General features: G+C 42.8%; 4 protein-coding genes across 4 annotated transcripts; 3 read left to right on the top strand and 1 right to left on the bottom strand.

Annotated features, from left to right (window-relative positions):
• Positions 1-1534: 1534 nt before the first annotated feature.
• On the top strand, positions 1535-3247 carry EAE97_008914 (uncharacterized protein; the record flags this gene model as incomplete). The annotated part of the gene is made up of 2 exons (XM_038879429.1): positions 1535-1778; positions 1830-3247. The coding sequence occupies 2 exons, from the start codon at positions 1535-1537 to the stop codon at positions 3245-3247; spliced, it is 1662 nt and encodes a 553-aa protein (XP_038729940.1).
• A 1597-nt stretch (positions 3248-4844) lies between these two features.
• On the bottom strand, positions 4845-5966 carry EAE97_008913 (uncharacterized protein; the record flags this gene model as incomplete). The annotated part of the gene is made up of 3 exons (XM_038879428.1): positions 4845-5024; positions 5085-5656; positions 5729-5966. 3 exons carry the CDS (start codon positions 5964-5966, stop codon positions 4845-4847), a joined length of 990 nt encoding a protein of 329 aa, XP_038729939.1.
• Positions 5967-14215: 8249 nt separating this feature from the next.
• On the top strand, positions 14216-18836 carry EAE97_008912 (uncharacterized protein). Its single transcript, XM_038879427.1, has 3 exons — positions 14216-16577; positions 16636-16918; positions 16972-18836. Exons 1-3 carry the CDS (start codon positions 16002-16004, stop codon positions 18066-18068), a joined length of 1956 nt encoding a protein of 651 aa, XP_038729938.1. The 5' UTR covers positions 14216-16001; the 3' UTR covers positions 18069-18836.
• A 4813-nt stretch (positions 18837-23649) lies between these two features.
• EAE97_008911 (uncharacterized protein) lies at positions 23650-26190 on the top strand. Its single transcript, XM_038879426.1, has 3 exons — positions 23650-23946; positions 24115-25465; positions 25520-26190. The coding sequence occupies exons 2-3, from the start codon at positions 24376-24378 to the stop codon at positions 25561-25563; spliced, it is 1134 nt and encodes a 377-aa protein (XP_038729937.1). The 5' UTR covers positions 23650-23946; positions 24115-24375; the 3' UTR covers positions 25564-26190.
• Positions 26191-26250: the final 60 nt, after the last annotated feature.

Here is a 26250-nt window from a genome sequence, read left to right as displayed (position 1 = left end):
TGGAGATGATGATAAGAAGGAGAAAGATCGGAAGTTTAATGGGATTGATTGATTGATATGGATGATAAGTCAAGGGGCAATACGATATCCAATGGTATTGGTATCGATAAGACAAGACAAGACAAGACAAGACAAGACAAGGGGCTATGGGTAGCTCGTGTGTCTGTTGTGTAGAGTGAAAGACTTTACCTGGAGAGAGTTAGGTGAATGAGTGAAGTTTTGACTGCTCAAAGTCAGATCAAAAGATTATGTACGACGAATGGATGTATGTAGGGAAAACCTCACTCCATTTGGTAATGACGACGATTGACAAGGATAAAAGTAACGGCTTGGCATTTCACATTAACTTAGATTGTAACAAATGGGTGTCAATATAAGTCATTATTGGTCAACATGTTTCAGTCCCCCAGAAAAGCTGACCAGACCTAAGCCTTATTTGATCTAATGCATGATACATCAAACAACATCAGAGCACCGGGAAAAAGTTTTCCTTTCAACATTATTCATTCATCCATACACATCGATCCATCCATTCATTGACTTCCATGATTCCATGATTCCATCAGACATCAGACATCAGACATCAGACATCAGACATCGGACAGCATCTACAGACTACATCAGACCTCAGATTAGACTTTTCTTTGTGCAGTAGATGATTTCATTGTTTGCAATGGTTCAGGTCGGCAGAGTAGAGTAGAGTCGGTATCTGCTATACTACTATACCAGAGAATCTAAGTGATGATTAATGATAACCTTAGATGAATTCCTAAACACATTGGAATCTCATTCAACTGATCGACTGACTGACTAACTAACTGACTGACTTATACCCTCTCCATGTACCATTACTACCTACGATAATGATTCAAAAAAGTCATGGCATATGGCACGATCATGATTCACTCATTCTTTTCTTGACCAAAAAAGTCAATTTTACTATTACAGTACTACAGTATTGCTGGATTGATGATCCTTGATAACTTGGTAAAACTACCAGGTACTTCGTAAAGGACTTCTTAAACATTCACTAGGAGGGAAGTTAGTTTCCTAAGGCTAGACAGATATCTTTTTCTCTCTCCATTTTTAACTAATTTTTTTCCTCTCCATTCTCTCTCACTAATAAATTCCATCTTGATTCGTCTTCACCGTCATTTCATAAGTCAAACCATCCAAACGACCACGCGCTCTCTTTCCCTACTTGGCAATTTTTATCTATCATTTTATATCTTTGCATACCTGATAGGCAATAGTACAGTCAACCCCAGGGGCTCCGTCTTCGATCGTCCATATTCTCTTACGATACCGCCTTATACGATTATACCGAATAGCCTCGATTTGGAATCCACTTCCAGCCCCTCCTTGACTAGGATATCTTCAATCTCAATCCCTAGATAGAAGTCACCTGAGGACGACCTTCTACACGTTACTATTACAAATACGTTCATCGTTTCTTATTTAGATCTTTCTCTTCTGAATAGAATAGAATCCTTTCCCTTTGGATATTCAAAACTTATTAGACCAAGCATTCAAGATGACTACCGATCTTCTATCCCCATCTCAAGTCAATGACTTTGACTATGTCATCGTTGGAGGTGGAACAGCAGGCTGTGTTATTGCTAGCAGACTTTCCGAATACTTACCAAATAAGAAGATTCTTATGATTGAGGGTGGTCCAAGTGATTTCAATAATGACAAAGTATTGAAGCTCAAAGAATGGCTTACATTACTTGGTGGAGAATTGGATTATGACTACGGAACTACGGAACAACCAAATGGTGATTATGATCTTCCTCGGAGCAATGGAAGTTGACGCTGACAGAATATAGGAAATTCATACATTAGACACTCACGTGCTAAGGTTCTTGGAGGTTGCTCCTCTCACAACACTTTGATATCATTCCGTCCATTCGAATATGATTGTCAAGTTTGGGAGAGTTTGGGATGTAAAGGATGGGGATTCAAGACCATGATGCGTCTCATTGATAACCTTCGCAACCAAACTAACCCTGTTCATCCACGCCACAGAAATCAAATCTGTAAGGATTGGGTCCAATCTTGCTCTACTGCCATGGACATCCCCATCATCCATGATTTCAACCACGAGATTCGTGAGAAGGGTGCTCTCGAGCAAGGAGTTGGTTTCTTCTCCGTATCATATAACCCAGATGATGGACGAAGAAGTTCGGCTTCTGTCGCTTACATCCACCCAATTCTCCGCGGTGCCGAGAGTCGACCAAACTTGACTATCCTCACCAACGCCTGGGTCAGCAAACTTAACTTTGACTCCAGCAAGACTGTCAAGAGCGTAAACGTAACCTTGAAATCCGGCGAGAAACTCACCGTTTCCCCTAAGACCGAAACTATCCTCTGTGCTGGCGCAGTCGATACCTGTCGTCTTATGCTCCTCTCTGGAGTTGGCCCTGCCCAACAACTCAAAGACCTTAACATCCCTGTCGTACACGACCTTCCAGGTGTAGGAGAGAATCTTATCGACCACCCCGAATCCATCATCATGTGGGAACTCAATGCCCCCGTTCCACCTCAAACTACCATGGACAGTGACGCGGGTATTTTCCTCCGTCGTGAACTACCCAACGCCGCCAAAAACCACACCCACCCAGAACTCAACCCCAAAGGTCTCCCAGATGGCACCATTGCAGATATCATGATGCACTGCTACCAAATCCCCTTCTGTCTCAACACTGCTCGTCTAGGCTACGACGCCCCTCTAAATGCATTCTGCATGACCCCCAACATCCCCCGTCCCAGATCACGAGGACGTATTTACCTCACCTCCTCCGATCCCTCTGTAAAACCCGCCCTCGACTTCCGCTACTTCACCGATCCCGAAGGTTACGATGCGGCCACCATTGTCGCTGGTCTCAAGGCCGCACGTGAAATCGCAAAGAAGGCACCTTTCTCAAACTGGCTTCTCCGTGAAGTAGCACCCGGCCCAGAAGTTCAAACTGATGAACAACTTTCAGAGTACGGAAGAAAGGTTGCTCACACCGTTTATCACCCAGCTGGAACTACCAAAATGGGTAGTGCGCAGGACAAGATGAGTGTGTGTGATGAGAAACTAAAGGTCAGAGGACTTAAGGGAGTGAGAGTGGCGGATGCCGGTGTTTTCCCAACGATGACCACTATCAATCCTATGTTGACTGTTTTGGCAATTGGAGAGAGAGCCGCGGAGATGATTGCACAGGAGGCTGGATGGAAGGGAATGGTGGAACCGAGGTTGTAGGTTTCAGCTGTAAGAGAAGAGAAGGAGAATCGAGAAAAGAAGACTGGGTATGTGCATAGGGATACGGATACGGGTATCATTAAAGTGGGCAATTTTAAATACATAGTGTATGGTTGGATGGATGAGGATGATTTTGATTTTTGCACGCGAGCATATAAAATGCGTGGAGAGGAGTTGGTCAAGTACTTGTATAGAAATACCTAAGACAGAATGTTTTGACAATTATCAATATATATATACTTCATCTGTACATGCACGTCAGTATAAATCCCACCCTGTGAGCCTCGAAGTGGAGTAAATGGACATACAAAGAATCATTAATTTCCACTATGCGTGCATCAGAATTGACTCCCCTACACCTTCGTTTTCCATCTTCGTACCCATTTCCCAAGCTCCCCATGCCACCGCCGGGACTCAACGTCAATAGATAGCGAACCCTAATATCAATACCAAGCACGCCACCTCCACACCGACATCTACACCCACACCCCATACGATAAACATCCTCCGACTTGTCAAAAATCTAGGATCATGGAAAGAAAGAACCACCAACATTCCCCCTCCTCTCTCTTCTCTCCCCTCTCTCTTCCCTCTCTTCCAAACGATTTACATGGCGAGATATCGCTCCCTATCATATCATATCACAATACCTTACAATACAACACATCACCCCCCCTCCCCCCCCCTTCCCATTCCCCCTCTAACAAGATATCCTTCTAGTAATCTACACATATCACATACATATCAGCGCGAGTGAAAAAGATGAGTAGGATCTCGGGGAGAAATATTAAGTGTATTTGCATATGCATATACATATCTGAGAATCATTCGTGACGGTTTATTCTGCGACAATTTGGATCTGAATCAACACGTTATAGGTAGGTAGAGAAAAGAGCCTTGGCTCGGGGTTCATTCTAATGTGGGAAAAACGCATCATCTGGAAAGATTCCCACAAACCACTTAGGTTATAGATAAAATCTTTTTGAGTCACTCACCAATTCGTGCATGATATCCGATATTGAATCACTAGAAGAAAAGTCAAAAAAGGGAGGGAGACATACGGTATGATATGGGAACACTATTCGCAGACAAGACACTGATATATTATATTTGTATTTCGCTTTACAAGCTATCATCGTGACCCTTCCCTACCCTTTACCCTATCTCAGTTTCGTCGCTACCCATTCTCTCCCATTTCCAATCGATATACATCCACCTGACCCCCGCCCCCCCCCCCCCAAAGCATATCCAACTTCTCATTCTCTGCTCCCAATCCCTTCAAGAACCACAACGCTTCCTCTTCGATCCCAAAACTAACAAACGCCCCCTTCCGCTCATTTCACATGCCATGTCATTTTATTGACCAAGAAGACGACTAGAACAGCCCTTGCAATCTACAAGAGATCCATGGATTCATACAAAAACGCCCAATCCGATTAAACGCCCGCCCAAATTTCAAAACCTCTCCATCCTTTCAGTATCTGCAATAAAATGCAATATGAGCCCTAGTATTCTCATCCCATGCCATATCGCTCCCATCTGTACTTCCTCCATTACATTCCGTTTTCGATCACTCCCCAAATTGCAACATGGCTCTTCAATAGTTGAAGCCGCCATAGTTCGAGTTTCGAGGTTGGTGACCGGGACTGTGTTGATAGTCCATGTCTTGATACACGGTGGTTCTTCGGTCATCTTCGAGAAGGTCCTTGACTTCCCAGTTGTTCTGCTTGATACCAACTGAAAATTCAAGATCTTCTTTAGTGATAGAGTCCCAGTACTGTTTACAGTGTTAATAAGAAAAAAATATGTAAAATTCAGATATAAAACTAGGACTGACCTTGTAAATCATCATCACAGCTAGAAGATTGGCGATTGAAGCGAAGAATAATCCGTCCAAATAGTGGCTGATAGCATTGCAAATGCTGGTACTGAAAGCGTAAAGAACAACTTGTCCCGCAGCGAAGAAGAAAAAGGCAAAAGAGAGTTCACCCAAGGGCCAACGATCCTGGAGAGTGTTCACAACAAGAATTACTTGCATAACACCGTAGATAGCTAACTCGATAGCAGAAAGTAGGTATAGCACAACGAAGAGTCCAACAGTTCGAGTGGGTCCAAGTCCTGCCCAGGACATATAGGTAGCGAGGGAAACGAGGAACGTAAGAATGAACATGGCGGCACTGATTGAGCGAAGGAGCCAAACTGAAATTCGTGTTCCATCTTCATATAGTTGGAATCCAACAAATCCATTAATCAATAAACAGACAGTAAGGGCAGATGTGAGACCATTTTGTACAGCCGAGAAGTATGGGTAAGGTCCAGTCCCAGGTGGGATAACACCAGCATCGAGAAGTAGTGTAAAGAATGTGAGGAGCATATATATGTAGAAGAAAGTTGTGATTTCTTTTCGGCCTGAAAAATGTTGCATTAGTTTCCATCATTTTACTCACTCTTCATCTTAAGATAGACCCCGGCCTAACCTACCAACAGCAGTAAATTTACTCCTAACGTGCAATATCATAATAACCGTCATAATTAACGCGAGGATGTGTACGAAACTTGCGGCTCCTTGAAATATGATCGTGTTGGCCAATTCAATATTGCGCGAATAACAATTTGCCTCAATTCCATGACTTCCCGCGATTGTTGTTATCGCTCCGACCTCTGCACATAATGGAAGCGCTGCTTGTTCGCAGATCGAGTAAAAATCCCCAAAGCCCATCGTGAATTATACTGTTGTCGCTCGCCGTACTGAGAGATATTCTGAGGAGGTTGGAAGTCGAATGTTGTTGGGCGCGAGGAATGCCCGCGAACACGATGGAATGGTTGTCAACTATCTCAAAACTGCAGCAAGTGAATGTGGTGTAGCAAAAATAAAACTAGCGATCGTAATTGTGTAGGTTGATGTTAATCTAGCAATATTTTGATGAAATGCAAAGATTGTGAATGTGTGAATGATGGCGAGTCGTCGTTGCGACCAAGGTGGAGGAAGAATGCACCAATAGCATTGATTAATCTTGGACATCTCGTATGTCTTCTGGCAACTAGTTCTCGTTGGCGGCGAAACCACTCTTTCGACCGACCAAAAATAGAACCTTTTTGCCTTAGTCATACGGTTAGTAATGGCAAAGAGTCAGATGACATTCACGTGAGCATTATCACAGTGAGAAAATTAGACACTCATAGGGTATATCCATTACAATGTGTCCTTGATCATGGCCTTTTTGGAATAATGCTTAATATTGATAGGAAACCGGTCAATATCAAACTCTAACGACATTGCCAGTAATCCAACCGACCTACCATCGTTTCACCTTGAGTAGTACGCTCGTTGTGATAAGTTACGAATTACGATCCAAATGAAATGCGAATTCCCCGCTGGCCCAGCATAATGTATAAGAATGAATTGGAAACTTGTCAAATTTAAAAGACGACGGTGACACCCATCGTATTTCCTGGATTGAACTGTCGGTATGCGGCCATCTCAACCACAATGCTCATAATCTTAGCCACAAGAACAATTTCACATTCGGTTTTCGGGATCATTTGTACAACGGGCGGTACGGGGCGTATGTTGCTTGACATACAACAGACTTTGGCTGGCCGGATGTTCGTCTGCAACCTACCCGTTCACACAAAAACATATGCGAGGCTGGATATTTGATGGGAAATCGGCCTCTCTTTTCATAGAGTACCTGAGTTCCAATCGATGAGACCTTCCTGGGCACGCGCATATAATCATGACTCTTGCTGATGTGTTCATGGTGATAGTAAGACCCTTAGTTTTTCATTCATATAAGACATCGGCCTGATCGCTCAATGCGAGTTTGAATCTCGGGAGGTGGAAGATTATCACTTGGAAACCCCATCCCATGAGGTGAGGCAACCCGGCTAAGATGGTGAAATGTTGCAATGTGATATATGTGTGGAACATGGATTCTCAATCAAATGATCCAGGAGTGTTGGCGTCGATGGTTGGTAGACATGTGTTAATTGCAAATTCAAATTGCTGATGAATTGCTGATGAGGGATCCAGTTTTCAACCTGGAGATGTTACCTGATGTTGGGTGTGCGGCCTTTTGCATTGATTAGATGCAGTAGCGACAGGGGGTCCTTTGCACCGGAGGACATGCTGAACCTACCGAGCAGGCTTGTATTCCTTTCTTTGAGATCAGCCAACTTTCAAGGACAGCTTGTCTGCATATGACCGGTGAGTTTGGTTGTATTATTTGGAAAGCCTAGGTAGGTCTTAGCACCAGAAAAAGACGGGAAAGATAAATCTAGTTTGCCGTGTTGTTCGGTGGGGGGCTTAAAGGAGTAGCATGACAGATTGTTCAAGTGGTGGTGTAACGCTGGGAGGGAAAAGTTGGTTGATGAGTAGCCAGATAGCAAGCACAGCCGGTAAAGAACACGAATGACTTGTCGTTTTTTTCTTGCTAGTAATCATAAACACAACGGGCAAGCATCTCTGCATGCGACGTCGAACAAGCTGACCGAGCAGATCGCCCATTTCTGCGGTTCTGTATCTTTACAATATTACGTGGGCATGATATTATAGTACAGCCACAAGATGCCATGGTATGGGTATGGGTTTAAGTGGCCGGTAGCTCAGCAGTCTTAGAATTGCGAGAATCAAATGCTAATTCCGTGATGTCGTGGAATTTTGCCGGGTATCTGAGTGCATAATGTTCGAGTCCAAATTTCTTGTCGGCGTTGCTCAGCCTGGTCTAACATATTGATACCGTATTCGAAACGATTCCATGTTGGAGATGGTGAGCATCTTATCCCATTGGTAGTATCCGCACCCAAGAAAGTATATTGTGATAATTATCTTGGGTATGCCGAGTGTTTTTTTTTTTCTTCTCTCTTTCAGATAGTGTAGGATTGGAAAAGGGGGGCAACCTCCGTAACCGTCGCATCCCAAAGTCTAGACATAAGGGGTGCTACCATACAAAATAACGATACCGTACCAAACAAATTTGTAGACCGAGTTGTAGACCGAGCGTACCTGTGTAGACTCGCATTTCGATGTGCCAATAGTCATTCCAATAGATAGCCAGTTATCAGTCGATCGATAGTATTGCAGGGCATGCAAGATAGATTGAAACTTGATCATTATGGCTATACCAGGTTTGACTGTACAAGGTAAAATGCGTACTCAAATGATTTTTGGTTTCTGTTTGCCTTTCACTTCCTTGAGGTTCCTTCCCACTTTCAACTTGCAAGCTGAAAAAAAGAAGAAGCCGGAGCTTATCACACTGGGGTGTGTATGAAAATGATCCCAGACAAGTGTTCAAAAATTCAAAAATTCGAGAGATGTAGAATGCCAATCCCACTCTCCCCACGCTAAAATGAGAGAAACGAACGGTCTACGGCGCTTGTGGCCACTCATCTGCAGTGAGCCATCCATAAAGCCGAAAAAAATAGACTACACCAAGATTTGATTCGATTGGAAATTGGAAAAGGACCAGCAGCGGCAAGGTATTTTACCTAGATACTATAGCTTCTTTCGTATATATACCACACTATACAAAGTTGTTCCGGAAGATCTAATAGTTCTTCTCCCCAATGAGTTATAGCCAGTGAAAACCTAATAGATGACGAATTCTTCTCGTATGCAGTAAGTACTAGATTAGACAGATGCCGATTGTCCTATCTTGCCTAGACCATCTCGAGACCCTATAGTCACTAATAATCCATGTGTGTTTGCCTCGCTGTTAATCACACATGGTGTAAAAGTCAATTTCAGTTGAGTAGGACACCCATTACTTCGTACATTGCTGCGTGGACTCTATAAAACTGGAGAATTGGGGTCTTTTCTTGACCCGTCGATGTGATAATATGACAATGACAATATCATAACGATGAAGATCCTTGGTAAAGTACCGAGTAGGACAAGTAAAGTTCTCAGTTCTCTTTCCCTATTAGCTAATTCTTTAGAAGCATTTATAAATTATCATGCAAGTCAAACCGAAACCCAAGGAATGAATCCATATTACCTGTATTCATTATCTTCTGCGGTTCTACCTATGGATGATTCATATCCAGGTGTGAAGTTTGAGGTTTGAGCACGCTTTCCATTCGTGAACTCCTAAAAATACGGGTTACGGAGTAGGTCGTCTAATAATTACGAAGTATACAATTATAGAACTTACAACATGCTTTACCGTTGTCCCAAGAAGGTCCCTCACCTCCTCCCAACTAGATTTAGATATTCGTCAAGACTCAAGAGACTTTTTATCTGCGTTCCAAGATACGAATGTGAATGTCACTGTGATATCAGTTTGGAACCTTAGAATAGAGTTCTGATGGTCTTACCACGCTCACTCTATTTGATAAATCAGCGTCACGCTTCTGGTGCTGTCCATAGGCGTCGTCAATCAATGCCCCGAATCACATCATTCCTTCCAATCCTCCCCTCCTTATTTCTTGATCTCAAACTCCTGCCAAAATGGATGCGGTGAAATAATAACCCTCTAACGTGCATTTTCTCAGAGAAGCATAGAAAGTAGCCATATCCACTTGATCCAATCACACATCACACATATTCGAGGATGAATTGGAAAGGCTGTGCCGCAGCCGGGTCCGGGCAAAGGTTCTTGTGAGTGTACTCAAGACGCTCAAGACTTCAAGGTTCTCATTTCGATATTACTGGATGCATCCTCTGAGCCTTCCCCCCACCACCTGAAGAGAGGCTTGAGGGTCGCATGAGCTGTAACGCGAGTTGAGTGGAGCATTGGACCGCGGTTGACGATCAAATCATAAATTCAATTTACGACCACTTCGTACAGCGTGTGTTCCGAGAATGAATGAAAAACGGCACGCGCGGACATGTGCCTCTGAAGAGCAAGGACAAGTCAGACTAATTTACAAAGCTAGCACTTACAGGCAGGCAATGTGAAGCGGCGGTAGGTTACGGAGAAACATAGGAAGCGGAACAGGAGTACAGCGATTGTTAGCCAAATGGAAATATGCGTCGTCCTCGGTCCTCCTTCAACCCAACCTTCCAAGGAATCTTCCAGGTGAAGGAATCCATGGAACATTGGATTGGAACCAAGAGGGTTACTCTATACTCTGACTCAGATTAATGATGGCGACACACACGCAAGAAGGACTAAAAACAATTATCGGATCACCAACAAAAGACGATGGTATGACACACTCTCTTCTTTCATCGCAGCCACTTTTTTCCGCCCCCGCTCTGCATACACAAAACAGGACCGACCGGCGAGCAAGGAAGTAGGTGAACACAATACACTGGCAGCGGAACGAATTTGTTAATGCCTTCCGGTTTTGCCAAACCAGACCAAACCACATCCAACATCATCGAGCTCAACCTTCATCAATACATTACATAGCGTATTATTTTTATGCACCATGCCCCTTCATATCAATCATCCGCATACGGCATGTAGGATGTAATCATGTAAGTGTAGGAAGATAGTAAAGGACAATAGTGGGTGGATAGACGATGATATGCTCAGATGATGGATGGAGCATAGGTAGCGAGCAGGGTTACGATGCCAGCTAAATAAAGTAGGTAACTTTCATGTTAGGTTTGATGTATCCGAATCGCTATCCGTTTAGTAGCTCATCCCACCTCATTCCTAAACTTAGCTGGACAAGTAAGTACTCTATCCAAATCAGGTCTTGTTCGCCTCGTGAAGAAAGAATTATGTATGTGAAGGGGGCAACGGTCCTCGATTCTACAGGGAAACCACCGTGTGAGGAAAGATGTGTATTGTACCGACATACGAATACGTACACAGATAATCATTGATGGGGCGCAGGACAAATTGCTTGATACACTTCAAAGTCTATGCCTAGGTGCTGTATAGTTGTGAAGATCGATGTGTACTAGCCAAGATAGATTTTGCTTGGGCCCAACAAAGGAACATTGCCCCTCCTCTTGCTTCCCCACCATCTTCAAAATTCCATCTAATCATCGATCTAAATCCATTAAACTTCCCTTTCACGTACAGCACTGAAGACAAATATGTAGACCACGCGATTCGCGAGTCGCGTAAAGTGGAAAGAGCGGAATTCTTGGACTCTTGTCAGGGGGGGGGGGAGAGTTAAATTTCTTCGATGATGGTGACCTGCACCTAAGTTCAAAATCTAGAAGCATTCAATCGTTGGCGAGCAAGATACGAGAAAGGTTTTGATCATCAGCAATATGTGTTAGCAAAAACTATTCACATATGGCTATTTCCCCCTTCCTTGTTATGTGTTTCTCCACAAACTTTGACGGTAGGTAGGGTTCTATCATCTATGGAAGCACCGCCCAACGGCTAAGTACGAAAGAAAAGAACTCTAGAAGCAACTACTATGGTGGGTTGTGGGAACGGAATTTAGTAAATCAAAGTCCCAAATTCAATAATCATACCCTAAACCAGGATCGACACCGATGGCTATAATATAATTTAGTTAATTTTATCCATTCCATTCTCTGCCGGAAATTGTTGGAATGGAATGGTGGATGAACCAACGGCTTAAAAATTTGAGAGCTGCATTTCCCCTTGGAAAAAGGAGTGTTTCGAACAAAGATCATCAGTTCAACTAATGAAAATGCAGCAAGCTACCAGGCTACGTATTTACTTTTTACTTCCTAGGGTGTGTATATAAAATAATGATTATTTTACATGGCTTGTATAGTAAGCAATATATGTGATTGAGCGTCCGCATATCGTATACACCAGTCAATGCCCAGCTGACGACCCGGATGATATGGATCCAATCATTGGTGTCGGATTGAGTGATTAGATTGGTGACCGGGGGCGGCGCCCATCGGACTTGGGAAGAATCTGAGAAGTTCAGCCACAAAAAGTGTAAGTCTCTCTCTCCCAGAATCACGGGTCAATTTTGGGAAAATGTGCCGATGGATGATCATGGAAAAGTCTCATCTTCATTCACACAGCCTGACTGATACAACACAGAAGAAGTCAGGCCATAGGTGGCCCCCCCGGTAGGAGAGCACTTGCGGATCATGTTTGATATATTTGACTCAGTGACTGGTAAGGAACTTTGCTCATGCTACTGCCTCAGCAGGGCCTGCCTTGCTTACGTAGAGGGAAGGGGACCTTTCTCGATATCATTTTGGGGCAGGCCAGCGGAGGAAAAATGTGATGGTGCAAAAGAAGAAAAGAGAGATCCTAGAATTTGACACCAATCATATGTGTAAGAAGCGGTGGAACGTCAATATCTGCAGCCTGGAAGACGGAAACGGATCCCCTCACCCCTCATCGATGATATCGCATCGATTCGATTATTCAGGATCCTGAGCGTCGTTGTCAATTGCATACGAAATAAGTACATACGATAGACGGTCTGCGTTATTGCCTAGGAGGGGGCTTTGAAATTTGTATGGAGAAACGAACGAAAGCGCCTTTTCTCACCTGGCCACTGAAGAGGAAAGCTTCGTAGCTTGAAAGTAATCCCTTCTATCCTATCTTGATTATCCTAGAAACACTTCATCTCCTTGGTCCATTCTTGCCGTGTTGTGCTTTCGTACCGATGCTATGGAAATCGAAAATGGTAGGTTTGATTAGACCTCATAGTCAGATGGAACATAAAGCGTAACGCTAGGTGTCAACGAATGATTGTCAATAGTGGCACACTACTGATACATGGACATGTTTCCCAAACAATTACCAATCGAATTCACCCAAAATCCTCACTTCCACTAGTAATTTGATCAATTATGATCACTTATTTCATCCTTACACTCCACCCCTTCATCTACTCCGTGTACTAACAAATTTAGACGACCTAGCACCATGTCTATCTTCATAACATTCCCTTACATTCTTATTACTGCACAAGCACAAGTCTCATCTCAAGAGCCAATCACTATGGAGTATTCACAGCACACGAGTGGTAGTCTATGCTTCTGCATTACGGAGTACTCTTACGCCGGGCTTCTAGCACTGCAACTGGCAAGGCTTTGCTCATTCACACATCCGTATTTGCCATGGTACCGTCATATCACAAGAAGGGAAACCAGAGAGACTGGCGCGTACGCATTGATAATCCTAGTTTGTCTCTCTGTTTTGGCCTTTTCCTTGCAAGACTGAATAGGCAAGACTCTGCCTTTCTATGTACGTGCCAGCAACATCCAATTTCTGCTGCACCGCTTTCCACTGTTCCACGCGCTACGCTCCACCACAAAAGAAAAAGCATCACAGTGAAAGTGTTGCAAACATCCCCGCTCCCCATCGTGTTGCCCAGGTGCTCTCGTCAGATTGGTCGCTCGTGGATTATGTTTGCAGCACTCCTTGTTTGTAAATCGATATAAGTCAAATTTCACATAGGATCTGACTCTCCAGCTACCAACGAGGTATGTACATATATTAGTGAATGAATGCTTCGGATCATTCGGTGCTGTTATCATTTACCTTTGTGAGGAAGAATGGGTTCAAATGAAATACGAAGCCCGAAGGAGTAATAAGATATCGAGCTAAAATCAGCCCCAATCTGTCTGTTGGAATTCTAGTCAATTTTATATAGATCGACTTATCCATTTGGCCAAATGGAAAGGGAAAAGGCCAGTTTGATAAAATGTCAATCCATTTCAATCCCAAAGGCCAAGAGCTGCATATCTCCCCAGACACGAACAGAACACCAGGTCTGGACCCGACCACTTCTTTAGATATACTTCATTCAATATATGTTGCCACTTTAAAGCTAGGAAGCCAGCTTGCTTGGAGCCAATCAAACAGGCCACCTCAGGTAAAAAAGAAGACAAAACGTATGCGAGGCAATCAAAAGGCAATGATGCGGAGCAAAGAAGGAAGAGTAGAGAAGGCGTAACCGATACATTATTCATCTGTGAGCCAGCTTCAATGAACATTTTTTATATTCAGACCCTCCCTTCCACCTTCATCAACCCATACAAATTTCATTATTTATTCCATCGACCAAAAACAGGACAGGATTAGCTTGCTCTTTTTCTGATAGATCATACCTACATACCTACATATCTACATATCTACATATCTACATATCTACATATCTACATATCTACATATCTACATCTCTACATCTCTACATCTCTACATACCTACATAGCACATCCACATACACACACACATACCGATACACCACTGACTGGCCTTCGTTTCGCTTCGCCTTCCATGTTGAAAAGCTTGGAAAGTTGTTTTCTCACACAAACTCCTCCTCATCCTAACCTCATCCTAACCTCATTCATCGCGTTCATATCATATACACTTTTGATAGGTGGTCCTTTGTATCCCTGCACACAATCCCCGAAATCCCTAATTATCATCATCATTCTTATATAATCCTGGCCGATTGATAACCTTTTTACACCTTTTTACACTTTTTTTACATTGCACTAGCTGGGAGGCTAGCAGCCCTAGTACCAAGCCCTTTCTTTCCTAATGTGCATAGGTACCAACTAGCTTGGTATTATTATTATTGTGTCTAACCAGACAGACTAATTTGGAATTTCTCGTAGGAAAAGGATCCTTCCCTTCCTTTCTTCCTTTCTTTCGTTGCATCTTGTTTCTTCTTGCAGACAGACAGACAGACAGACAGACAGGTGTAATGGCTTTGGACAGGAAAAATAAATAAAATAAAAGTCCTTCTAAAACAAATAAATTGATTTTATTTTATCTATTTATCCTAGTCATACATCGACCTAGGTTTGAAGTGGTGTGTTTTCTCAAACTATCTTATCCACATTCACTCATCTACTCCTCTCTCACTCTTCTCTCCCTCTCTCCTTGTACCTGGCTCTTTGCCTGTGACATCAATGAATGCTTCAATCAGCCTCCACTTTCTTCTAGTACCAGACTCTCAATTCCATATTTCCATATTTCCATATTTCCATTTTCCATTTTCTATTTTCCATTTTCATAACCCTTTGTCGTTCGTACCATACCAGACAAGTTCCATCTCCATACCAATGATACTATAATCATTGCGTATCCGTATCTAATATCTAATACAGATTCGACCCTAGTTGATTCTTTTACATATCATATCGGTCGGTATTGTACCTAGGTATCATTCCGATATTTCACATTATTCGTTCCTTCTTTCATAGTCTCTTCTCTCTTGATCCAACGTCTCCAATTTTATATCCATACATTATTTGTTATAATTGTTTCCCATTACTTCATTCACATTATCAGGAAGCTCAGATTCCTAATATCTCTCTCATAATACCTCTCAGCTCCTAAGACACGTTTTCTCTATCTCTCTTACTTTCCCTGGCTTGAGATATATTCATCAAGCCAAAGTTCAATATTGTGTTCCTTGTCTGCTGCTACTCTCAAAGTTTCGACCCGTTTGGGAAAGTTTCCTCAATATCAAAACCGACTCCTTCCTCATTGAAGAAAGATCAATTCACTTCACACACTACTCTACTCAGGATTACTCTACACTCGACAGATCGGCAGCGGCCTACTAACTATCTTCTCGGCTTCGTTCATTTCAAGATATCTATCTAATAGTCCGTGAATCTCTGTACGACGGGATTAGACGAACTTTCCATGGCTTCGCGGATAGCCCAATCTTAGCTTCGATAGTTCGTCTTCACCTTCGACTACCACTGGTAAACCTCATAGAATCACATAACGCGTGTCGAGAATCACTTGGAGATAATTGCCATCTGATCTGAACATTCGGATTCCATACATACCACCTTGTTTTGAATCTTCTCCGAGCAGCAACCCTCAATCCTTCAAGAAAACGCAATCCCCCTTCGAAAGTCAACATACAAGTTCATTCCCAAATGCATCAGACTTCAGTTAGACCGGCTCCGTTCAGTTTTCTTTTACCTCCTACACCACAGACTCCCTTTGGAATCGATCGTCGGAAGGACGTTGGTTTTCCCCTAACACTCCCACAAATAAACCAGTCAAGATATATAGAAGCTCCGGTCAGAGTTGGGCTTCGAACACCACCCGAAGACGATATGCACGCAACATATCCAGCTTCTCAATATCAAAACTACAAGAGTCGGCAAAATGAAGATTACCCAGCGTCAGCCAATGTTGGCAGGATGAACGATTACGATGGACCAGCTTGTCATTCGCGAAAGCCTTCGTCAATCTCCCAAGCGTCGGCAGCTCACATTAATAGTGCGATAAAAAACTCGGAGAGCTTGCAGCCTGAGTCGTCTTATAACTGGCCTCCAGTGAAAGAAACCCATCAATCTCAAGCTACTGCCCTTTCTACTCTTGAGTCTGAATCTACTCGAAAGCCGCAAGCAAAAAAGCCATCAACCACAGATACTATTCACCCTAGCTTGCAAATCCCAAAATCAATAAACGACAGCGGTGGAAGTTTAGCCGAATTTGCAGCTCAGGTAATTCATAACCCTTAATAATTCTACCCCGATCATGTTCAAGATCTAACTTTCCTAGATTACCTGTTTGTTCTGGTTTGAGTCTACCGATACTTTGAAGAGGGCGGAAAATTCGTGGGTGGGATCAACTACAACAGAAAGGCTGCGTCCAGAAGCTTTCCCATCCGTTGGGTTCACAAAATGGGTTGTTACGATTCTCATGACTACGCAGGTGTCACAAAATGTCATATTATTGGCACTACTTTTCATCTACCGTCTGAAATCCATTAACCCAGCAGTCAAAGGACGAAGTGGAAGCGAATATAGACTCTTAACAGTGGCATTGATGTTGGGCAACAAATGTGAGTGAACAAGATTTTTATGGAGTGTGAGAATTCTTGCTTACCAAAAATAGTCCTCGATGACAATACATATACCAACAAGACATGGGCTGAAGTTTCGGGAATTTCCGTCACCGAAATCCACATCATGGAAGTCGAATTTTTGAGCAACATGCGCTACAGTTTACTCGCAACCGAAGAGGAGTGGAAGGAATGGCAACAAAAGCTTGGAAAATTTTGGAGTTTTTGTGACAGGGCAACAAAATTATCACCTCCGCCCATGTACCAACCTACGCTTCCTTCACCTCCTGCATCGATGCAAGCTTCACCTCCCGCACGAACAAGTCAATACACATCCTCAGTTGGATCGAATAATCTCACCCCACAGTGGTCTGCTAGTAATAGTGTCGCTCAGTTGGTATCGCCCTTGACGACTATTTCGACTCCTTCAGACCAAGATTTCCGCCTGCATTCAAGGAAGAGAAGTTTCCCGGATGATGTTGAAGAACCGGTGGCAAAGCGTGTATCCATGTCAACTACCTCGACGCCCAGTGACTTTGGAAATTTCAACATGGCTCCTAGGCCTCGCTTACCGCCAGTTCCTAACTTGACGATATCGACAAGTCAGGCGATGAATGGGTACAACGGTCTCCCTAGCTTTTCTCAGAACGCACCACTTTTGCCCCCTTTGCATGGCAGTCGAGCCATGTCCACAGTCTACCCAACTACTCCAACTTATCCACCACCTATTTTGAATCACACCTTTACCGGAACTCAATCTAGTGGATCACAAATCAATACTTATCAACACGGTAATCAAAGTTTTGGAACACCATCTCGCCAACGTAGTCCTCATTCAGCTGTTCAGGAACTGCTTGCAACTGTGCCTTCTCCGCTTAATGCGTCCTTTCCCGGAAACTCCGGTCACATCTCACCGTCTGTATTCTATCAACAGCGGAACTCGCCTTACAAGCCTATTCGTCACGTGAACACTCTCCTTTATCCACCACCCACTGCTTCCATGCACGATTATAATGTCAACACAAATCACATACATTATCAGCCATTAGGTAAGAGACACGATTACCGATCTGGTGTGGTGCCTGGATACGGTCATCAATCTACCAACCAATGGCCTGTACTACCTCAACCAAATTTTCATGGAGTATAAACTCCAATTTCGTCAACTGATACTAGCTGTGTCGAATCATTTTCATTGTTTCCAAAAACAAAAAAGAGTCGAAATCACCCTTGGAAGAAAGGGAATTCGCATGGCATGAGCATTTTAGCCGGGGCGTTTGTTTATCGTTTTTTATTGTTCTTTCCTAGGGGTCAGCGAGGCTTCATTGCGTATTTATTAGCCAGCTGCTGTTATACCATTATTTGCATGCATTAAGACGGGTGTTTTGGGAGTCCCTTAAATAGGGGGACATTGTATTTTTTAGTCGGAAATTTTTGACGATCTCTTCTTATGAAGAATGGATTCGTGATTGGCAAGATGATATTCTGATCTATGGGATTATGTTAGATCGGTGGTGGGTTATGATTAGCACAAGAAGGAATCAATGATATTAAAGGGGAAGGGCAGAATGTATTGGGAACGACCTCTCATGGAACAAACGGCTTGTTTGAAGATATGGATCGGTGACGGAAATCTTGAGTATTGTAGCTCGATTGATACATTGGCCTGGAACATCCTTACCGTACAGTTCACTCAATGGATGGGTTCGATCAGATCTACGACATAACTTGTGCGTTGCTTTACTGGTTTATTCTAGTGTGTGTGATGCACAACTTCGCCTGCTGGATTTTGTGCGTCCTAGCAACTGGGGGAACATCAAGAGAAGAGAGAAATATAATTGAAATAAATATTGATACCCCCCAAAATTCGTTGCATATTCTGTTTTACTTTGCTTGTGTTATGTTTGATGTCTGCAACCGACTTTTGTCTCTGGCACATGTGTAGGGTTGACAAAGTACCATATGCTGTGTGCACTGAAGGAATACGTATGTTTATTTGAAAACGCCTGAGGAAGCGTAGCTCTGGCTTTGAAGGCGGATTTGTATATATTTTGCCGTTCTCAATCTTTCTCTTGCTCTTGAATTTCGCACTAGTGAATTTCGGGAAACGTGAGAGTGATACTTGAGATGCACGTCTTGTCATGCTACTGTTATGGATGACTCGGAGGGGAAGGTGATGATGGCTCGTCATGTCTAGGGTGAATCATTCTTTATGTTTTATGGTTTATGGTTTGATTTTTTATGTTGCGTGGGATGGGGATGGCGATGGGGAGGTTCTCATCTCGGCCTGAGATTGGTTGGAATAGTGAGGAAGAAAGAATTCGGGCGTGGCGTTTTGTTGTTAATTAGAGTTAGTTATAACAGATAGCTCTGGCTAGGATGGGATGGGCATATTGGTGTTTGGAGGTTTGGGTATTTGGGTATCTGGGTGTTTGTGTATTTGAAATTGTGTGTGTGTGTGTGTGTGTGTGTGTTTTGTTATTCTCAGATTGTACTATACTTACTTTGTTGAGAGATATTTTGAGGGGTGAGAGGTTTATATTTGGTCTGTGGATTGAGATTGGGATTGAGATTTGGGCGGTGGATGGTGTATGGAAATGAAAGAATAGAAGGAATAGAAGGCACAGAAGAAGAGGAACTTCAAGGAATCTTTGAGATTGAGAAAGGTATCAATCGATACGGGGAAGAGAAACTTTCTCTTCGCCACGCAAAGACCGCGAAGATATTAAAGCGAGGTGTTGATATTAGGGTCAGGGATAGTGCTGCTGCTGCTGCTGCTGCTATTTATCTTGTGAGTGAAGTGAAAGATTTAGATTATCTGCTGAGTGTCTAGACTCTTGTAGAAGTTGTATTTAAGACTTTGTTTACATCCGACGCGCGTGCGTGCGTGAACTTGAGGCTTCTCAGAGAGTGTAGAGATGTGCTGGGCTGGGAATGGGACTCACAGCACCGGGAGGAGGTATTTTCAATGTAGAACGTACTGCTCTGTAAAGCTATCGAATGCGACCTTCCTCCTGCGTAATGTTGGGAGTGAACGCGTGTTTTTTTATTCAAGAGTGGCGCTTGTTGGTCTGTTGGAGAGATCTGTGGTGATTTTTATGGATGATGGGTCGGCTTGAATGTTTGTTTTTTCTGTTTTTTATGGATGATGTGACTTGTACTTGCTTCTATTCTTCGCCAATTTTATGGCCTCATACAAAATATCATACATACGATACAATATCACATCCCTATCGCGCGATGCACCCATTTAACACTTCGGGGCTCGTGTAATTAAACGAAGAAAGGAAATCTGGTTAGAATTCAGAGTTCTTTTCTAGTACTAGCGATTCAATCATAAGTATCACATCGGTATACGCTTGCAAGGAATGCGTCAATGGGAGTAAAGAAGACTAGGAGATGTGTATTGCAGATGAGTGTCGTTGACTCTGGGCTCGGGAGCAGCGAGTGGGATTGAATGTTCGGAAATTTGGTATTTAATGGGTTTGGCATGTTTTACTTTGTGGCTGTAGTCTTAATTTATTGCTGGTATAAATTACAGCGCTCGAATTATAAGATATAAGTAGAAGTAGATCTGGAGTGAAAGAAAGTTCAATGGGGTACGGTTGGTGATGAGTGTGAAGTGAAGGATATGTACGAGATATCTGTGAATCTCAATATTGACTACATTACTTTCTTTGTGTGTTGATTCAATATGCGAGAATATACATGCATGCCGCAACGAATTTACGCCACGGTTTTGGCAAGATTAAATGTTTACTTGCAGCTTGATATACAGATATTTTCATACACATCCCTCGACAAGCTACTGCTTAAAGATGTTTTTCCCCTCAGTCATTTGATATCACGCCACCTGAAAGGATAATCTCATTATCGTGTTGTTATGATGCTCCATAATTTGGTATGGAAATATATATCTGATCGTACAATGTATGTGCAGATAGATATATACTCCAGACTTACCTTTGATTTATTTAGTACAGAGTGCACGTACAGGTTTCTCTTGTTCTTCCTGCTAACAAGTGATAGTTCTTTAAAATAAAACAAAAAAGAATTTGTATACTACATAATTGGAATGAGATTCGCCAAAAACTGTACCTAATTCCGCCTGCGTATGTTGAAAAGTTATACTTGACTTCATAGCCTTAATAGTGATTGTCGGTAGCGACTTGGTGAAATGTGTTGCATCAAATTAACATGGTCCATTGATAAGAAAAATTTCGAATATGGCATACTAGAGCTTCTCATCGCATGGACTTCCATGGGAGATAGATAATCATTGCTGTGGATAGATATAATTAACCTTGGTCTGATGATATTCAAGGAGAGTATTAATAGAGCTTTGCCATTTCCCACCATTCTTACTATTTTCTCCCAGTCATGTTGAAAGCGTGCAATCTTACTTAAGATCTAAACGCCATGAACTTACATGAATAAGATATGACAGGTAGCCTCGCCATGATAGCGTGCGTGCGGAAGGAACAGGGAGAATGAGAATACAGTGAAAGCATGGATCGCTTGATACATGACAGCTGAAATTGATGGATAAGAAGCGGGAACCCGGGTCAGGCTGCAGCGAGAGTAAGAAAGCTGATGAGCCTCCTTTGCCTTAAATAGAAAAATACAGCTTTGATATTGTTCTACTTGCTTTCATGACTCTTACAGCGAAACCAGCGAACCCTACCAATCAATGCATCAACATCCAAGTGCGTATCTTCGATACGATCCGTCCATTGTCAAATAAGATGGCGTGTAGTACTAAAAGCTGAAAATGGATTATCGGGATCAAATGGATATTCTCCGAGCCCCAGGAATCGGCGAGGTGGCTTGAGGAGATGACCTTGATTGTAGTTTCAGATGTTTGTTTGAGGTTAGTGGGTCTGTCAACTTGTTTGTGATGGATCGACGATATCTCTGTATGGACCGGTATTATATTGAGGGGTTGTCGTGCGGAATGAGATTTGTCGGCTGCAAAACCGGGTTGGCGGGGAATCAAATGGGATGAGGTGGTAAGCATGCGGTATGGAGATAGAGAGGATGGTGAGAGGTTCAGAATGCGGAGATGAAGATGTGAGCCAGCGATTGGATAGATGTTGTTTTGTTGAGATAGCGAGACGCAAAGCATACTCACTCACGTATATTGAATGAGGGGTCCTACATGCGAACGCATAGAAAGGTAACTAGAGTAAGTAATATATACGAAGAAGGCCGGTGCATAATCTTCTGTGTATCCAAAACACTTTGGCATTATGTAGACATTGACGAAGATTGGATGGAACGTCTGTGTTCGCATATCCGAAGTTTTATCCCATCCATAACTCACCCGCAAGCGCAACTCATCCGTCTTTCACAGACTCCCGAGACTGTCAGACCCCTCGAGTCTTGGAAAATTAAGCTTTGGAATAAGTTTGTTTCAAGATGGTGTGTTCAGATTAGATTTTTCCGGTTTGAGTAGAAAGATATATTACGATGTGCGATTCTGGGAGATGTAATGAAGTCATCAAGGTGATCAACGGTTTCCATCTCCCCGTTGAGTGCGATTGGCCTGTCACCCCTGGATCAACCCTTGTGAGAGATTCAAAAATAAGTCCAAAGTATGTCGGCATATCAACGGCACAATACCTACCACCTTTTGATAATGAGGGATAAAGGGAAGGATAATGATCGTTACTTAGCTCGGGGCTTGATGAATGTGAATGTGCGTGCTTGCTTACACATTGAACAAGAAGACCACTGGTGGGCATCACTTATATTAATATAATTCATAAGTGTCAAGTATCTTGCCTTCCTGACTGACTGGCTGACTGGCTGACTGGTCAGATCCTCCGAATGGTTACGCGGCTTGCAAAGTTTGTGCGTATGTCGGTTCTGCATGTCGACGTAAGTATTCAGGACGAAACTGCTCGTGAGTGGGGGGAACACATACTTTGATAGGAAGGAGAAGAGAGTTCGAGTGAAGACGCGGAGAAAACGTGGTTGGAATATTAGTTGGAGACGCCGCGTTTCCTTGGTGGGGATGGAGATGGAGATGGAGATGGATGGATATCGATGATACTTCGTACCTGCCCAGGTAGTAAGATCCGCCCGTGATAGTATCATCTTTCTTGCATTGCATTGGTTGGAAGATTTTGAGGGATTTCCTCGGATTGTGACTGGATGAAAGGGCAGTTTGATATGTAGATGGTAGATGGTAGATGGTAGATGGTAGATGGTAGATAGTAGATGGTAGATGGTAGATAGTAGATAGTAGATAGTAGATGCATAGGTCATAGATCATAGATTCCAATGATCTGAAAGTATCTTGGTTATACGAAGTAGCCATAGTCATAGCTATAGTCATTCATAGTCATCGTCAATGTAAGCTCCTCCATATTGAGATACAGGAACGGATCCTCTGCATCTCATCATTCGTTGACTTTGCCTGCCTGCCTGCCTGCCTGCCTTTACAATAATACCATACGATGATGAAACTGTCAGTGGAAAAAGTTACCTTTTCACAGCCTCCCAACCATCATCACATTGCGTATTCCAAGTGTAGATTTCTCCTTGACTTCATACGATTATCTACAGGGATGATTCGTCACTGAATTCGGCCCATTCCTACCGTTTTAGTGTCAAAGTCTTCACGACGCATACGATACAGTAATGCCAGTAATGCTAGTAATGCTAGTAATGCTAGTACCACCGGCCTTATATCGCCATGGTTGGTTATAATGATAAGCTTGCCTTGCTGGAAAGAATCACCCAATCCCATCCAGTCCGATTGACGAACTAGATAAATACATAAAAGGAAGACAAAAGGATTAAGACATTCTCTACCAACTACTCTACTTACTTCATGGACTTTTGGTTAAACGAGCAAAGATCAAAGAGAAAGAGAGAGAAAAAAAGGTTCACTGGGGACTCATTTTATTACGAAAGAGATCAACAATTATAAGAGGTCGATCAATGACAGTGCAAAGTATACCTCTATCTCCATACTGGTATCATTTTGAATAAGTGTCTGCCAGTTAATTATTCGAAACTTGGTACGTATATATCTACTTTTCAATCCCCCCCCATTCTCTTACTCCTTTCCATACAATCCGATCCACTCAAAGTCTGTCCTTTACTCTCAAGTTATAAATATCTTTTCTACCTTACTCCAGCTTGAGTATCGAATCGAGGCTCATCATTTTTTTTTCAATCACTTCTAGTCTCATATCAAACGCTAGCTATCTGTTGGTTCCGCAATCCATTATCAAACACGCCTATGTGCGTTACCATCTTGGCATTGAATTGACTACCCAAAAATTTCCTGGAGTCCGGCCTATTCAGCGACCCAGAACCTCTTGACGAGAACATTTCACCATACGTTAAAAGATAATTCTCGGGATAAGGGACGAATTCGTTCGGATAGTCGAGATATTGTGTATCGATTTACTCGGCAGATACAACTTCTGCCAATTTGCGCAAAGATGTTGACCTTCAGGAGAGCTTTAATAGCTGCGGCTTTCTTCCTTACCATGATATTTCTGGTAACACGAACCCACAATCAACCCACACCAAACGATATATTATTACAAGACACGAGTATACCAAAAGCAGGAGAGAAGGAGGAAGCGGATTTAAAAACAAAGCCAGGCTCATCAGCCTCGACGGATGCGGTTCCATCTACACCAAAAAAGGATACCCAAGTTTCCCAAACACTATTACAAGATTTGTCAAGAGCACCTCTGCGAGAAAAGCTCGCATATCAATTTCCATATGACGTAGAGACGAAGTTTCCGGCATACATTTGGCAGACGTGGAAATACACACCAGCATCTGGAGAGTTTGGGGAAGCTTTTCGTCCTGCGGAAGCAAGTTGGTCGGAAAAGCACCCGGGATTCGTACATGAAGTCATCACAGACGAAGTCGCAGTCCATTTGTTAAAGCATTTATATGCTTCTGTGCCAGAAGTTTTAGAGGCTTACAATTCCTTACCTATGCCTGTTTTGAAAGCCGATTTCTTCCGATACTTAATTCTGCTGGCCAGAGGTGGAATTTACTCTGATATTGATACCCACGCATTGAAACCTGCCCCCGAATGGCTTCCCGAGAGTGTGCCACGCGAAGCTATTGGATTAGTAGTTGGCATTGAGGCAGATCCAGACCGTCCAGATTGGCAAGAATGGTACTCTAGAAGAATTCAGTTCTGTCAATGGACAATTCAGGCAAAGCCTGGACATCCTGTGCTCCGCGAAATCGTTGCCAATATCACTCAACAGACTTTGGACATGAAGAAACGCGGAGCTCTCAAGAAATTCGATGATAAGAATGTTGTAACATTCACCGGTCCCGCTTTGTGGACAGATACTATTTTCGACTTTTTGAACGATGAGAAATATTTTGACATGACGACAAGCAAGGGAAACATCACATGGAGAGATTTCACAGGCATTATATCAGCAAAGAAGGTTGGTGATGTGGTTGTTTTACCCATTACGAGTTTCAGTCCTGGAGTTGGACAAATGAATGCAAACGATTATGATGATCCTATGGCTTTCGTGAAGCACGACTTCGAAGGTTTGTCTGGTAGATCTCTCTATAATAAGCACATCAACTAACCTGATCATTTAGGCTCTTGGAAACCCGAGAACGAACGACATGTCGGGGCGAATTAAACAAATATTCGCTTCCCGGCGACAGATACTTTTCCTTACAAAAAATTATGAGCACGTTGCACATACACTAGCCGATTTCGAGCGAGCATCAAATGCATGAGTGGCACATTGACGAGCACAATGGGAGGCTTTTCTTTTCTTTTTTTGTTTGATGGGAAAACATAGAATGGTTGTCCTTAAAAAATACCTCTGCGTTTGCTTTTATTCTATTAGCATGGAGTTTGATTTGAGATTTGGGATATTGGGATACAGTTTCTTTCTTGCTTGGATGGTTGAAGAAGAGTCGAGGGGAAAGTAAAGTATGTGTATGTGGAAGCAGGCCCCGAATTTTTTTATGTTTGGCTGTAATGCCAAAAGCAGAAGACATGGATTTTCAAGAGCTGAGATACGTGTATTATTGGATTTTTGCACTTCTGGATGTTCTTGGGAGGTGGAATAGATGGTGGAATCGCTGAAGCAATGTTGCGACCTGCTTGGGATACGGATAAAATATCTTTAATGAGTACTCCCATAGGAGGATTCGGAGGTGGGTGAAGAGTCCACGGTGGTGGAGTTGTATATATAGTTGTACTATTGGTATTGTGAATAAGGAGAAGGAATCAATAAGTCGAGGACCAAGCAATCATCATGACATGCCACTTTGTTTCTCCGAGACAATTTTTCTTTTGCATTTTATCTCTGGGATAA

Source organism: Botrytis byssoidea (assembly GCF_014898295.1).
Source record: "Botrytis byssoidea strain MUCL 94 chromosome Unknown BBYS_019, whole genome shotgun sequence".
In the NCBI taxonomy this organism is placed as follows: Eukaryota; Fungi; Ascomycota; class Leotiomycetes; order Helotiales; family Sclerotiniaceae; genus Botrytis; species Botrytis byssoidea.
This window is presented reverse-complemented; position numbering and strand designations above follow the sequence as displayed.

Bases quoted from the DNA above. Each gene is read 5' to 3' on its own strand.
- EAE97_008912 (XM_038879427.1), top strand. From the start codon at position 16,002: ATGCATCAGACTTCAGTTAGACCGGCTCCGTTCAGTTTTCTTTTACCT. The intron at 16,578-16,635 runs GTAATTCATAAC...TAACTTTCCTAG, and splicing joins TAGCCGAATTTGCAGCTCAG to ATTACCTGTTTGTTCTGGTT. The intron at 16,919-16,971 runs GTGAGTGAACAA...TACCAAAAATAG, and splicing joins ATTGATGTTGGGCAACAAAT to TCCTCGATGACAATACATAT.
- EAE97_008911 (XM_038879426.1), top strand. From the start codon at position 24,376: ATGTTGACCTTCAGGAGAGCTTTAATAGCTGCGGCTTTCTTCCTTACC. The intron at 25,466-25,519 runs GTTTGTCTGGTA...CTGATCATTTAG, and splicing joins CGTGAAGCACGACTTCGAAG to GCTCTTGGAAACCCGAGAAC.